At 36.5% G+C, this 14,430-nt stretch overlaps 1 protein-coding gene across 10 annotated transcripts in view; it reads right to left on the minus strand.

Moving 5' to 3' along the window:
* Window positions 1-10,104: 10,104 nt before the first annotated feature.
* Window positions 10,105-14,430, minus strand: part of Fmr1 (fragile X messenger ribonucleoprotein 1) — a 35,218-nt gene continuing 30,892 nt past the window's right edge. For 4 of the 10 annotated variants that reach the window (XM_026379890.2, XM_026379898.2, XM_026379897.2 and 1 more), the window contains 3 exons: window positions 13,080-13,262; window positions 12,527-12,609; window positions 10,105-10,447 (listed from right to left, as the gene is read on the minus strand). In XM_026379890.2, the coding sequence (XP_026235675.1) occupies window positions 10,286-10,447; window positions 12,527-12,609; window positions 13,080-13,262 (428 nt within the window). In that variant the 3' untranslated portion in view covers window positions 10,105-10,285. The other 6 variants (XM_026379896.2, XM_026379893.2, XM_026379895.2 and 3 more) reach the window with 6 other exon arrangements.

A 14,430-nucleotide genomic window follows, 5' to 3' on the forward strand; every position in this document is an offset into this window, starting at 1 on the left:
TGAGAAGAAAGTGTATCCAATCATTGATGGATGAACTATTCTATATATGCCTGTTAAGTCTAAATTATTAATTTTGTACTTGTAAGTTCTATAGCTTCTTTATTTAGTTTTTAATTTGGTGGACTTTATCTAGTGATTAGAGAGGTGGGTTAAAGTTACCCAGTATTATTGTGTTATGGTCTATTTGATTCTTGACATCAAAAAGGGTTTGTTCAATGTATATCGATGCTCCATTGTTTGGGGCATAAATATTTATGTTTTTTATGTCTTGTTGATGTATAATTCCCTTAAGCAGTATGAAATGATCTTCTTGGTATCTTTGCATTAACTTTGGCTTGAAGTCCACCTAATCTGATGTGAAGATAGAAACCTCTGCTTGTTTCCTGAGATCCATGTGAATGATATGTTTTTTCAATCCTTTCACCTTCAGTCTGTGGATGAGATGAGTCTCTTTGAGACAGTATATGTTGGGTCTTGTTTTTGTTTTTTTTTTTTGTTTGTTTGTTTGTTTTTTGGTACCGGGGATTGAACTCAGGGGCACTCAACCACTGAGCCACATCCCCAAACCAATTTTGTATTTTACTTAGAGACAGGGTCTCACTGAGTTGCTTAGCACCTTGCTTTTTGCTAAGGCTGCCTTTGCACTCACAATCCTACTGTATCAGCCACAACAGATGCTGGGATCACAAGTGTGTGCCACCACAACTGGCTGAGACTTGTTTTTTTAATCCAATCTGCCACTCTATGTCTTTTGAATGATGAGTTTAGGCCATTTACATTCAATGTTATTATTAAGATGTTATTTTTATTCCCTGTGATTTTTACTTATTTCTAGTTTTTATTTTGAATTAGTTTTCCCTTTGATTAACTATTCTTCTAGTGTAATTTTTCAATTTTATTTTCATTTCTTTTTCTTGAAATATTTTATTGTTTTTTAGTGCAGGCTTTCTAGTTGCAAATTTTTTAACTTTTGTTTACCATGGAAGATTTTTATTTCATCACCAATTTTGAACTTTGATTGTTCTGAGTATATTATTCTTGGCTGGCTTCCATTTTCTTTCGGATCTTGGTATGTATTATTCCAAAACCTCCTAGCTTTTAGGGTCTGTAATGAGAAATCAGCTGAGATCCAGATTGGTTTCCCTGTAAAAATGACCTGTCATTTTTTTTTTTCTGGAAGCCTTTAAAATTCTAACATTTTTCTGTATAGTAGGCATTTCCATAATAATGTGGCTTGGTGTGGATTTGTCATAACTTTTTAAAAAAATAATTTTATCTTTATTTTTATGTGGTGCTAAGGATCGAACCTAGGGTCTTGCACGTGCTAGGGGAGTGCTCTACCGCTGAGCCAAAACCCCAGCCCCTTGTTATAACTTTGTATAGTTAGGATCCTGTATTTGATTCTCCATTTCATTCTTAAGGTTTGGGAAATTTTTTGATATTATTTTATTGAAAAGGTCATGTATTCCTTTGGGTTCTATCTCCAAGCCTTCATATATCCTGATACATCTTATATTTGTTCTCTTTATGTTATCCCATATTTCTTGGAAGTTCTGTTCATGGTCTCTTAACATCTTTTCTCCATGGTCAACTTTATTTTATTATATATTTTGTCTTCATTGCCTAAAACTCTCTGCCAAATGGTCTATTCTGCTGGTGATGATTTCTATTGAATTTTTAATTTGGTTTATTGATTCCTTCATTGTGAGGCTTTCTACTTGATTTTTTTTTTCAAAATCTCTCTTTATTGATCTTTCACTTCCTGTATTTTCTCTCTGATTTCACTCCTTATCTCAGTTTAACTATGACTATTCTAAACTCCTTCTGAGATTTCTTCCACATGAAATTTGTTATTGAATTATCTTAATCTGTTTGGGGCATTTTGCTCCCTTGATTTTTCATGTTTTTGTGTGTCTACCCATCCAATAGTATGGATCTGAGGCAGTAGAGTTTCTACCTTGTGGACTGATAGTGTCCCTGAAAGTTTCCTGTACCTTACCATTTAGGGGCCGGCAAATAATAACAACCAATGCAAACAATATATAGAATTAAAACAAATAGTTCCTACTATGACATCTACAATGTTAATTGTCCAATAAACAGAAATAATGTGTTCAGTTATTGCCCACAGTAATAACAGTAAGTTTATAAAAGGGCTTACAATTTTAAAAGATGGACAGGGAGAGAACAGAAGTGATATAGGATATGATAAGTATGAGGTAGGAGGAGAGTAAGTAGAAGTAAAATATTAAACGAAGGGTGAAAGAGAGAATAGAGATGGGCTGTTAGTAGAAGAGAGAAAGACAATCAAGGGAAACAGATAAATGAGAGAAAAACTATATAAAGTAAATTTTTTAAAAAATACAAAACTGAAATATACTAACCAAACATCTATGTTTTCAAAATAATGATCCATGAAAAATAGCTGGCTTCAAAAATGCTAGAAATGAGAGAAAAATAAATATGAATGTATAAATGTGCATGAAACATTTAGGGAAAAATTAATCAGAGGAAAGAAAAATTAAAAACAAATAAAACTAAAATTAAAAACAAAAAGATCTTGATGAAAAGTTAAGAGTGGTTTCTGGTGGAGTTCAAAATATTCTTGGCTTCCCTTCTCAGCAGTGCTAGGTGCAGTGGGCTGGAGTGTGATGCCTGGTCTACCCTCAGGTTGGGGTTACTGGAGTGTAAGAGTAAATCCCTTAGGTGGAGCTCTTAAACTTGGGGTTTAGGCTTTAAAAGGTTGTTTGTTGAGTGGTGATTGGTATGAAGATTTTAAATCAGCACACATTCAGGGCCCAGCAGTTTCCAGTCCATACTAGAAAACTGCACCCTAGGGATCTCCCCTGTGTTATACTTTTGTGGCAGAGGAGCCAATTCATGTCCCCTGTGGACTCCCTCTCCCCATTTCCTGGTCTCTTAGGTTCAGTCTCTTAACTCAATCTCTCTGGCCTCTGGATTTCAAATTGCTGGCCAGGTGAATCTCTCCCAGCAGGTCCTGCAAGTGGCCAGACTGGGTTTGGGGGAGCTGAGTGGGTTTCCACGACCAGTATTCCCCTGTGTAAATCCCTCTCCATCTTTGATTTTCTCCTAGTCACTTAGGCATACTCTATGTTCTGCAATGTTGGTTTGTCAGGCCTGTATTTCAGGCAAAATTTGGTATTGCCAGTAATCACCTCCCCCAGCTGTTGCCCCGACCCCCCACAAAAAGCTCATGTGTGAGACAATGCAAGTACATTTATAGGTGAAATGATTGGGTTATGAAAGTCTTAATCCAATCAGTGAATTAATCCAAAATGGTAATTAACTAAGTGGTAAACAAAGGCAGGTAGGGTGTGGCTAGAGGAGGTGGGTCTTTGAGTGCCTTTGGGGTATATATTTTGTGAGCTTAACTTAGTTTTTCTGGTTCTTGGTCATTATTTTCTGAGCTGCTTTCCTAAAACACACTCTTCTGCCATGATGTTCTTCCTTACTTCAAGCCTTGAGGAATTGAGTCAGCCATCTATGGGCTGAGATCTCTGAGGAAACTCCATAATGACTGTACTCATTTAGTCTCATTGTTTCTAAGGGCTCCCTTTTCTCCAAATAGTCCTTGCAAACACTTGATATCTTTTTGAAAACAGCCATTCTAACTGAGGTTAGGTGAAATCTCCTGGTAGTTCTGATTTGCATTTCCCTGATATTTAGGGATGATAAGCATTTTTTTTCATGAGTGTTGGCCATTTGTATACCTTCTTTTGAGAAATATCGATTCATGTCTTTTGCTCACTTTTATTGGTTCTTTTCAGTCAACATTAGGGTTCATTTTGACAAAATTATAAACGGATGGAAAATAATTTGCTCTAAGTCAGTCCCTAGTACTTCCCCTTTCTCTAACCTCACCCCTCCTGTTCCCTTCCCTCTATTCTACTGATCTTTCTGCTATCTTGCCCTTTTTCTTTTATAGGTTTTGTCTTGTAGATATAATAAAGGTGAGATTCACTGTGGAACATTCATATATGTATGTAGGAAAGTTAGGTCGGATTCATTCCACAGTCTTCACTAATTCCATCATTTTCCCCTCTCCCTCAATCTCCTTCATCTAGTCCACCCATCTATCTTCTATTTTGATGGAATCCCCTCTCCCTACCCCAGCCTTATTTTGGACTAGTATGCAATACCTATCAAAATAACAATGACATTCCACACAGAAGAATAATCCAAAAATTGTATGGTGAAGCAGTGGGGAGAGTTAATGGCATCCCCCTCCAAAAGAAACTCTCCCACCAGGATCTCCTTAAATCTACTCTTGATCTTTCAGGGATTCATTAATTCCTGCCCTAAAAATCAGCCATTTTTATCTGCTGAACCCATGTACTCTCCCTAGAATCTCCTGAGTTACTTGGGTTGTTTATCAGCCTCTCTATTTTTACTACCTTTGTATTTAATAATCCCTTTAAAAGACCCAGAACCATAATGTACTGAGAAAATCTCAGAAGGAAAACTAAAATGGTGCTCCTCCCCTGCCTTTTCATTTTTGCTGAGATGTGAGAGCCACATTCACAGGGCCCCATATCTCACTGTTACTTTTGGGGGAAAGTATAAATCAGCTCCAAAGGATGGCAGAGGGAGAAAAGTGAGGGATGTCTTTATAAGATCCTATCGACTTTTCCAGCATTCTCTGATTTAAAGTCACTTGATGGCAGTTATTATAGATACTCAGGATTTTCATACAATCATATTAAAATGCCAAGGTATCACAAAGCAGTTCTGACTTCAGTAGCATTGTTCTTCTGTGCATTCAGCATCCCAGCAAGTCTCCTCTTAGTGGCTGTGAATGAGATTTCCTGGGACATCTAATGCAAGACAGTGCTGCCATATTTGCTCCCTTTCCAGTGGTCAACCGAGCTAATTTGGCAAAAAAGATAATCCTGCATGAAACCCAAAATGCTTGCCATTCAGCTTCACTTATTTCTTGGGGGTAACCTGTTTATCATATAAGTAATTCAAGCCTCAATGGACTCTAATGACCATTGCTGGGACTCCAATTCCATTAGTGTACAGAAGCCCCACAGGTTGTGCCTCAATTTTCTCCAAAGGGTCATAGGTGACACTGTATGACACACACATTTCCAATCTAAAGGTTAGGTTGCATCAATTTTTCCAATGGCACTTGAGGGCCAAGGGCTCTTTTCTCCCAACTTCTTTCTCCTTAGAGCTCACAGGGTGAGTGGAGTGTCAAAGGATCACACTGTCTCAAAGTGCCTTCCTTATACAACGAACTTTCCAAGGCCCTTGGAACTTATGGTTATAAATAAGCACTGTGATAGCATGTTCACCAGTGATTTTAGATGCTGAATTAGGGCACATCAAAGAGAAACATATAAAAGATTTCAATGAGGATATCATTAGAGAAGGGAAAGAGGCACAAGGATACCATTCACCCATGCCAATGCCTGGGCACTGCTGATTGCACCTTGGGGCTGTACTATTTCTTCCCTGTGCATCTATCTTTCCAAAGAGCAAGTCTAACAGCACTGCACATGGAGACTCAAATAAAAGTTTACATACTCAGTAGTCTGAGTTTAGATGCCAAACGTTAACAGAGTTTTTTTGGGGAACCCTAGCTGCTAGTACCTGTGACCCTGTGGGAAGCAGGATTTGCACTCCAAGGCACTGAAATCTCCAGCTAGCCAAGACAGAGTTCAATTTGTGTACACCCTCCTTCTGCTAGCTGGTTACTGGGCAGTTAGGTAGGGGCTCCTGTTGGGTTCTCCACACTTGTTAATTAAACCTGATTGTGTAAAGCTCTTCAAAGACTCGCTAAAGCCCAACATCTTTAACTAGGTACCGTACGTCCTCCTTGACAATCTATCTTCACTCTTCCTCAAATTCAAAGTTTGTTAGTCACACTGAACTTTTGGATGCTTCCTGGATACACTGGATTTTTCCATGCCTAGTTCAATGCTCCCAGGCTCACTCCTTTTGTATAAATCTTAGGTAAGGTTTTACTTCATCTGACTCCATGCCAGGCCCCAATTTAGGTCATGTCCCTATGTGGGGTCACCTCACCATGTACATCTTGGTACTATGTACTGAAACTGCTCATGGACTCACCAAGCTCTTGTACTATTATCCTTGTATCTCTAAGAAGCTTCTGTAGTACCTGCACATATAGTGCAAGTTTAATAAATACTTAAAGAGAACCAAATGAAATCAGGTAGGCGGTGCTTTGTAGCACTTACTCTTTGTAGCTTTAGCCATACACTTTGTTAACGTGTGAACAATTTTGGAGTTAGTACCCCCAGCACTAATTTTCCTTAATCCAAGAAGAAACTAAAATCTGTAGAGATGAAATGACTTATCCTGATGTAGAAATGTGGAATTCACCTCCTCATTTCTCTCATTCCTGTCATGCAGCTATCTGTGCTACACTGGCAAGTTTTAAGGACAGATTCCTTAAGCACTATTAGTACACTATTCTTTCATACAATATCTTACAGGTCTTGATCTCCATGGAAATATGACTAAGATGCCTTAATATTTATCAAAATAACTTTGTATTTGAACAAATGAGTTCTTTCAACATAAACCATCCATGTTTTGCATGATACAGAATAATGGTAATAAACCCCAATTCCCAGGATTCCTTGTAACCATCTTCTGTTGACAGTTACATCTTCCCTCCTTCCAATTTCAATCTATCCCTGTAATCAAGTGTACGGTACACAGAAATTGGAAGACTTAAGTTTAAGGACTCAAATTTGAAGCTGTCTTTAATCATTTAGCAAGTACAATTTTCAAAGTCTTTTCATGCCTTCCCAGTAACATAAAACTCCTTAGCATTAAAATAAGAGCGGACAGGTGGGATGGGATATGGTGGGGTCTGGGGTTGTGGCTCAGTCGTAGAGTGCTTGTCTTTCATGTGTGGGGCACTTGGCTTGATCCTCAGCACCTCCTAAATAAAAGAAGTATTGTGTTCATATACAACTAAAAAAATATTTTAAAAAAGGATTTTCTTGGTTTCTTTGTGAAAAATTCTGAGAGAAAAAAAGCTAGAGAAAAATACACTGAGAAAAAGATGCTCAAGATTTAAATCCTGGCAACAGTTGTGCCTTCTGAGCAATCAAGACTAGCATCTGGTAATGAATATTTCAGAATAACTGGTTATCAGAAGAATCTGAGGTTTACACGGGAAATACCATTTATGGCCATGTGACAAACTGGTTCAATAGAAATTAGAATCAGTGTATGGACTCTAAAAGCCACTACAGTCAAAACCACCAGGAGCTCTAAGATCATGATCAGATGACAGAAGTGCTTCTAAGTCAGCCAAGTTGAGTGTCAAGCCAGTGGCTGCCAATAAGCTTTTCCTTTGTAGGGCTGAAAGCTACTATGAAACAAGTTACTTAAGGCATTTCTACCTACTCCTTTAGAGACGGACTGTGCCCTGGGAGGCAAAATCAACATCAGAAAACCAGAAAAGTACCACAGAGGAAATTTGAAAAGCAGAAAACAAAGGGGCATACCCCCTCCCCCAGAAATAAACAAAAACATCAATATAGGATATTTGTCTAGCATCACTCTGGATTCCAATAGCAGATGGAATGGTGATACTGTCAACTCTCAATTGTACCTCTTTTAAGGCTGTAACCTTGCTGGAGTTTCTTGAAGTGACCACAATAGCTAATTCCTAGATATAACCTACCTAAATTCTATTACTAAGACATTGATATCAAAATATTTTAAACTATACTGAAATAATCGTTTCTAAAGGGAGGATATCATTATGGGTGCACAGGTAGGAGTATGTATTTAATATTGTTTAGTAGCATCCTATAAGATGTATTTAAATTTTATAACTGAGAACATGGAGAATTTTCAAGTATCTTCATTTTTGCCTTTTAAGGACGCCTAAAAGATGAATTGCAATCACACATTTGCTTTACATGATAAATATCCCCGACATAAATATTGTTTTAGGTTTATAGAAATTTAAAACCAGAGCAAACATCTGTCAGACTATATTTTTGCTTTTTCATAAGTGCAACTTTTTAATAAAAATTTACATCTAGATAAACAATCTTCAGAGTTTTGAAACTTTAATAAGATTTTAAAAACATCATGACTTCAAACTGAAAAACATACACATTTAGCACACAAATATTGTAATATGAATCAACTCCAACTCCATTTGAAAACATGTGAATCAAATTACAGTTTTAGAAGTTAGTAATTCACATTTAAGCAAGTTAGCGCCTTGCTGAATTCAGCCTTTGTAAAAAAGAGACTTAGTGCATATTGTAATGGTACATTGTGTTTTGTACCATTTTGCTGATTTTTTTCACTTTATTAAACAATAGTAAGTTCTTGAAAGTTGGTAGATAACGGCTAACTTCCTATGACATGTGAAATTTCCAATGGCAACAGTTACATTTTGTAACAGAACACTTTCTATAGATTTCTTTTCCTATCTTAAAATTTTAAAAGCAATCATTTGTAAGGATTGCATCAACATCAATTTAGCAGAGGAAGATCAAACTTTATTGAAACTGCTTGCATACAAAATATATTGCACTATAACCAAACAAATGTCAACATAAAATCCAATCTGTTGTCGCTAATATGTACAGAGAATATTGCCCAAGAGCAGTTACATTACAAGGTCATTCTACCTTGGTTAATTATCTACAGTATTTTAAACCAAACAGCTTACAGATGATGTGTGCAAGGTACCAATTTCTGTTTGCAAATACTATACATTCCCAGAATAAATAACTAGAAATCAACATTAATGTTTGGCAATACTTTTTAAAAGACTTTAATATTTGTGAAATCATGTGCAGTTTGTCGCCATTTTTATATGCTTATTTGTATGCAAGGAAAAGTAACAAAAATGAAAACTCAAAGAAACAAACTCACAAAATACATCAGAGGCAGAACTTCGGTTTGTACGGCTCTGTACAGATTCAGTGGTACCCCTACTCGGAGTTATTTTTTAAGAAAAATATAACATCTTAGAGTGAAGGTCCTTCACATATTTTTCCTCAGTAAATTTCATTCATTTAAAAAAGAAAGACTCAAAAACAAAAACAAAATCCAACACATCCAAAAAAGGAAAAAAATGTATTATTTGCTAACCAATCCTAGTCTGCTTTTCAATTCTGCTTATACATCAGACCTTATATCTCAAAGTTTACAAAACATTTAACCTGCTTCCAATGTTTCTTAGACAAAGTACCTGTACTTTGCAGGATTATTGTGTGTACATGAAAATGACCTTCCTATCTCCCCCAAATAAGCCTGAACTTAAAATGTGAAAAACTTCACAAAACTTAGGGAGGACAAAATAAAAAAAGTTCTGAGTTAAAATTGGTCATCAGGCCAAAGAGCAGGCATATCCTACTAACTTTCGACCAGGAAGATTTGTTCCTAGCTGAAAACATTTTAGCCTCTCTCAAATGAAAAGATAGTTATTTCTTCTCCTGTCTATACAGAAAAATTACACATCCCTTTCAATAACACTATTTGTCAAACTTCAGTGCAACAAAACAAAAACAAAAACAAGTCCTATTCTTTATACTGCCTAACCTGATGTTTATGTAAGGAAAAAAATATGGAAAGCATGCATTCTTCTATAAAGTACTAATGTTTGACAGGGTTTGCTACATCTTTAACATTTAGTGTTTCCAACTTATCTTCCCTGAACTCTGCATCCAAATATAATATTCCTACCTGCCAAGATATAAAAAAGGCACAGATCATACAACTTTTTTTTTTTTGCTAATGAAAATGACAAATGTCACATCACACATATTTCAGGGTCCACAAAAATACTGGAAAAGTGGACCAAAACATAAACTGACACAGGACATGAAATGACATAGCATTTCATAGACTCCTAAATGAGATTGAAAACAGAAGTCCAGTATGATTACCATAAATGCTATTTATTCAGAAAGACTGAAATGAACTGGTGAGTTATCACCCAATGCAGGAAAATGGTCCAAATTAATAAATATTATCATTGCTTAGTACTTTAAAAAATAAAACTAAAATCCTGCCCTGAAGTGCTAAGTATACTTAAAAGCAATGTTTCAAATTTTAAGATCCTTTTTGTGCAAATCTGAAAAATTGTTGCTTATGGCCAATACAAAAAATAAAATAAAATTCTCAGCAGAATTTGTGTTCATTTCATGCCCTGTGCCATCTTGCCTACTATTTGTCTTTGGCCTAACAAAGTTTTCTAATATGGAATAAGAATTACGGAAACGGTATAGGAAATATAACTTCAGAATTATGCAGTTTAGGGTACTCCATTCACAAGTGGTTGTTGACCATCCACGCTGTCTGGCTTTTCCTTCTTCTGGTTTCGATCTTTACCCGTGCGCAGCCGATTACCTTCGCTGGAGGTATTCTGTAATGTTTTAGTGTGGACACTCCTTTCATTATTGCAGTCAACTCTGATCTAAAACAAGTTATAGTTGTTATATATAGACCATATCCTATTGTAATCTTTAAATGGCCTGACAAGAAAAATAAGTCTGAAGTGTAAATTCCACATGTTCAAAAGGGAAATGGAGATAAGCATAGAAGAACTGCAAGAAATAAGATAAGGCAGGTTCTTTATTTGGTTTATGATTTGAAAACACTCTTCTTTAACTGGAGCATACTGGTCATCTCACTGCATCCAAAGTTAGAGAAAAACTCACAATCCTACCATGTCTCCTTCTAAACAGAATAAACAGTGAGAAACATTTAATTAAAATGAATTAGTATTACTGAACACCAGAAGAGAGATACAATGCTATACAGAGAGTATACAGCACTGTGTGTGTATGTGTGCACATGTATGTGTGTGTGTAAAACATACCTCATACTATGTTAATGCTGGAGTTAAAAAAGAACAACAGGCTATTCTCCAAAGACTGTGGAACCCAGGAGGAGACACACAAAACAATGTCTTCCTATTCAGGATTTACCAGGATAAGAACTCAGCTAATTCACTTATTAGACAGCCTTCAGTTTACACCTTTATATCTATCATAGGTATGATTAAATTTCTCTGCACTGAAATTCCCATTGCATATGACTACTGCTTTCTAGTAGCATGTGCTTCAATAAGGCAATTCAGATGATCCTACAACATGAACTGTGAAGAACTGAATGTTAGAAGGAAATCTAACATTGTGGAAGGACTAGCATCCTAGAACAGTATAAGGACTAATGTAATTTTAGAATAACATTCTAAAAGTTACAAAATATTGTGCTAATTCTGAAAACTACTAACAGAAGTCCTGATGCTGTATAGAAGAAAGATATTGACCAGTGTACCTAAAACAAATATTTATGTGCTTCAAGTGTATAAGCTAAAAATGTGTCCAAATGGATGACTGCAATTGCAAAGTATGTTAAAATTTTAGCCCTGTGTTTTAAATGTTTGGTTGTCAAAGGTTCAGTGCTTTGTATTCATTTGCATTTTCACACAGAAAACATTTTTATTCAGTATTCCATTATAATTATAAATATGCATACTTTTAACCAATATGTTTATATCGTCAAGTTCATGAAACTTCTCAGTTTAAGAAGCACAAAACTAGTAGAGAAATACCTGGTATCTTTGAAAAGGACATTATGGTAATATTTTGCCAAAGTTTTTAATCTAGGTCCAAGGCCTTTTCTATGCTATTCCTTAGGAAAATACCAATAGTTAAAATTTACTTAGAGGTAATATGAACTATAAGAAATATTTTACCATAAAGTTCTTAACATTTATCTCTAATAATGGGTGCTGATTCTAAACCAATCAATAGAGGGAACTCTTAAATCTGCCACCAGGGTTGGAATATCACTCCACAACATGCTAGCTATGTGAATATGGGCAAAGGACTATGACTTCAGTTTCCCAAATAATAAAACTACTTATCTCAGTGAGCTGTAAGACTGAATGAGATAAAACACACACAGGAGGCATTTAGCAAAGATGCCCAATGTGCTTGAGGTAATTTTAAAATTATTTGAAAACTGGGTTTACCACTGATAATGACCATTTGAGAAGAGATCCTCAGAATAGACTATCTTAAAACAAATGGTTAATTTTGCCTGGAGACTACCTGAACATCATAAGCTCTATCTATAATAACTGTTAGTGGCAAGCAGAGAGAGCTTCCCCATACTTCCTACTCAAGGAGAATACCCTAGTCTTGAAATTCAGGGGACAAGGGGCCTACAGTACTCACTTATTATCTCTTAATACATTTCAGAATGTTCCTTTTCTTAGGGATTTGAGGGGGGTTCTCAATGGTATTAAAATCCTAAAGTGGTTGACCAAATCTTCCTAATGCTCACTCCATCTTCTCTAGAGAAATCCTCTTAATTGTATACTTGTCACAGAGGACTAAGACTGCCTACAACTGTAATATTGAAGGAAAAATACTTCACATGCTCCCAAATTTGAAATCTTTGAACATGTTTAAAAAGAAAGTAAAACTCAAAACTGAAATTACTGTATTCAAATAATTTATGGAAAGAGTCACATAAGTTTTACCTGAAGGGATCCATCAGCTGTTCTTCCTTTTGCCTCTCTTGGATTACGTGGGCGATTATCTGTTCGGGAGTGATCGTCGTTTCCTACAGGAGGATTTTCAAAAGGTTTAACAGTTACTGATTCTCAAGTGCTTACTGGAAGTTCTAATACCACCTCCTCTATGTAGACCAACCACAGAAACTAAAATGTAATTGATAGCCTAGTGATTCCAGTTACATAATTGTTAATAATCTATTCTGTTACCAAGAAACAGAAGGTATTATATACAGCATAAACAGGTCAATCTCAGTTAAGAATCAAATGCTTTTTCTTCAGAGTACTTAATGAAGATAACTAATTAGCTACTTATCTGTGTTTTTTCATATATTCTACATAAACCAAAACTAATATTGTGTTAATATACAAAGGAAAGGCTGATACTCTCCTATGATGGTCAGCACAAAAAAGGAGACAGGATTTTGACAGTACTTCATTGCATCTCCAAGCTGTTTCATGGAAGTTCAGCCGGCTGTTACAGTTCACCATTATTTCTCAATAATGAAAACCTCTGTACCTTTGAAGCCTCCGCCTCGTCCTCTTCCTCCCTGTCCTCTTCCTCCCCCTCCACGCCGCCGTCCGTCTCCTCTGCGCAGAAAGTTCTCCCTCTCTTCCTCTGTTGGAGCTAATGACCAATCACTGAGTTCGTCTCTGTGGTCAGATTCTGTTTCAGAAGCATTTGATGCTTCAGAATTAGTTCCTATCGAGAGTTAAAAGTTATATACCATTGTCCGACTTAAAAAAAAAAAAAGGTTAACAGAAGCTTCCAGAGACGATTCAGGGGTAATCCAATACTCTTCCCAATTTAGAAGCCCACCAGAGTATCAACACCTTCCATTTTGTAAAACAAATAATTGAAAATCTGAAATGTTGGGCTTTGAAATATTTGAGATGTAATTTTGGTTATAAACAGTTACTGTTTGGGTTTTAATTTTTTTAAAAAAGATATTTTATTAGCTATCTAAATTCAAACCTGAGTATGCCATATCTGTAAACAGCTGTTCTCCTTTAAACATCTGCTCTCTGGAGAAAAAGTTGTCTACAACAGTTCAGTGCAATACCTTAATAAACAAAAAATCTATAAAGAGAGCTTGTTATAAGATTTGGCCTGGGAACAGAGGAGAATGTACACATTTTGGTCACCTCTGAAAGGGCAGCAATGAAGGCCACCATGACATCTATCTCAGGGAAGGGTCTCTTAGGGGGATGTGTTTGTCTGATACTTGGCCCACAACCCTCCCTCCCACTCCCACTGAATTAACTGATCATTAATAAAGGAATACTTTGAAAACCTCAGTATGCCTGAGGGGTTAATAGTGGAGGGAACAGGAGTGTGGGAAAAGAGCTCCATGGTGAAGTGAAATTCACTGGTAAAAAGAACGGAGTGTTGGGAGAGGGGTTAGGGGTTAGGTTCAAGGTTGGCCTTAGGAGTAGGTATCTCTCCCGGACTCCAGAATATCAACTCTACTACCCCCCCCCCTTCCTCCGTTGGAGCTAATGACCAATTATAGCTTCACCATTATAGCTTCATTCCTGTGGATCTTGAAGGCTTTTCCATCTTAAAGAGTTCCTTTTTGAAATGCAAATATTTGTGAGATGGATTATACCTTACACCATCATTAGCAAGTAACATAGTAGATACACAGTTGAGCAAGAAAGACAGTAGGCACTGGTAGGTGGGGACCGGGTTCACTGAAAGGTACTGGGAAAGAAGATAGAAGCACGGACAGAAGAACTGGGAAGGCAAAGAGAAACTTCGCCTACTTCTTGACTGTGCCTAGGGCTGACATTGGCCATGCCACTCAAAATCACCTTATGAGTCACAGGATGCAGACCCCTGATTTACATAGTCCATCCAGCAAGTATGA

Source organism: Urocitellus parryii, chromosome X, assembly GCF_045843805.1.
Source record: "Urocitellus parryii isolate mUroPar1 chromosome X, mUroPar1.hap1, whole genome shotgun sequence".
NCBI classification, from domain to species: Eukaryota; Metazoa; Chordata; class Mammalia; order Rodentia; family Sciuridae; genus Urocitellus; species Urocitellus parryii.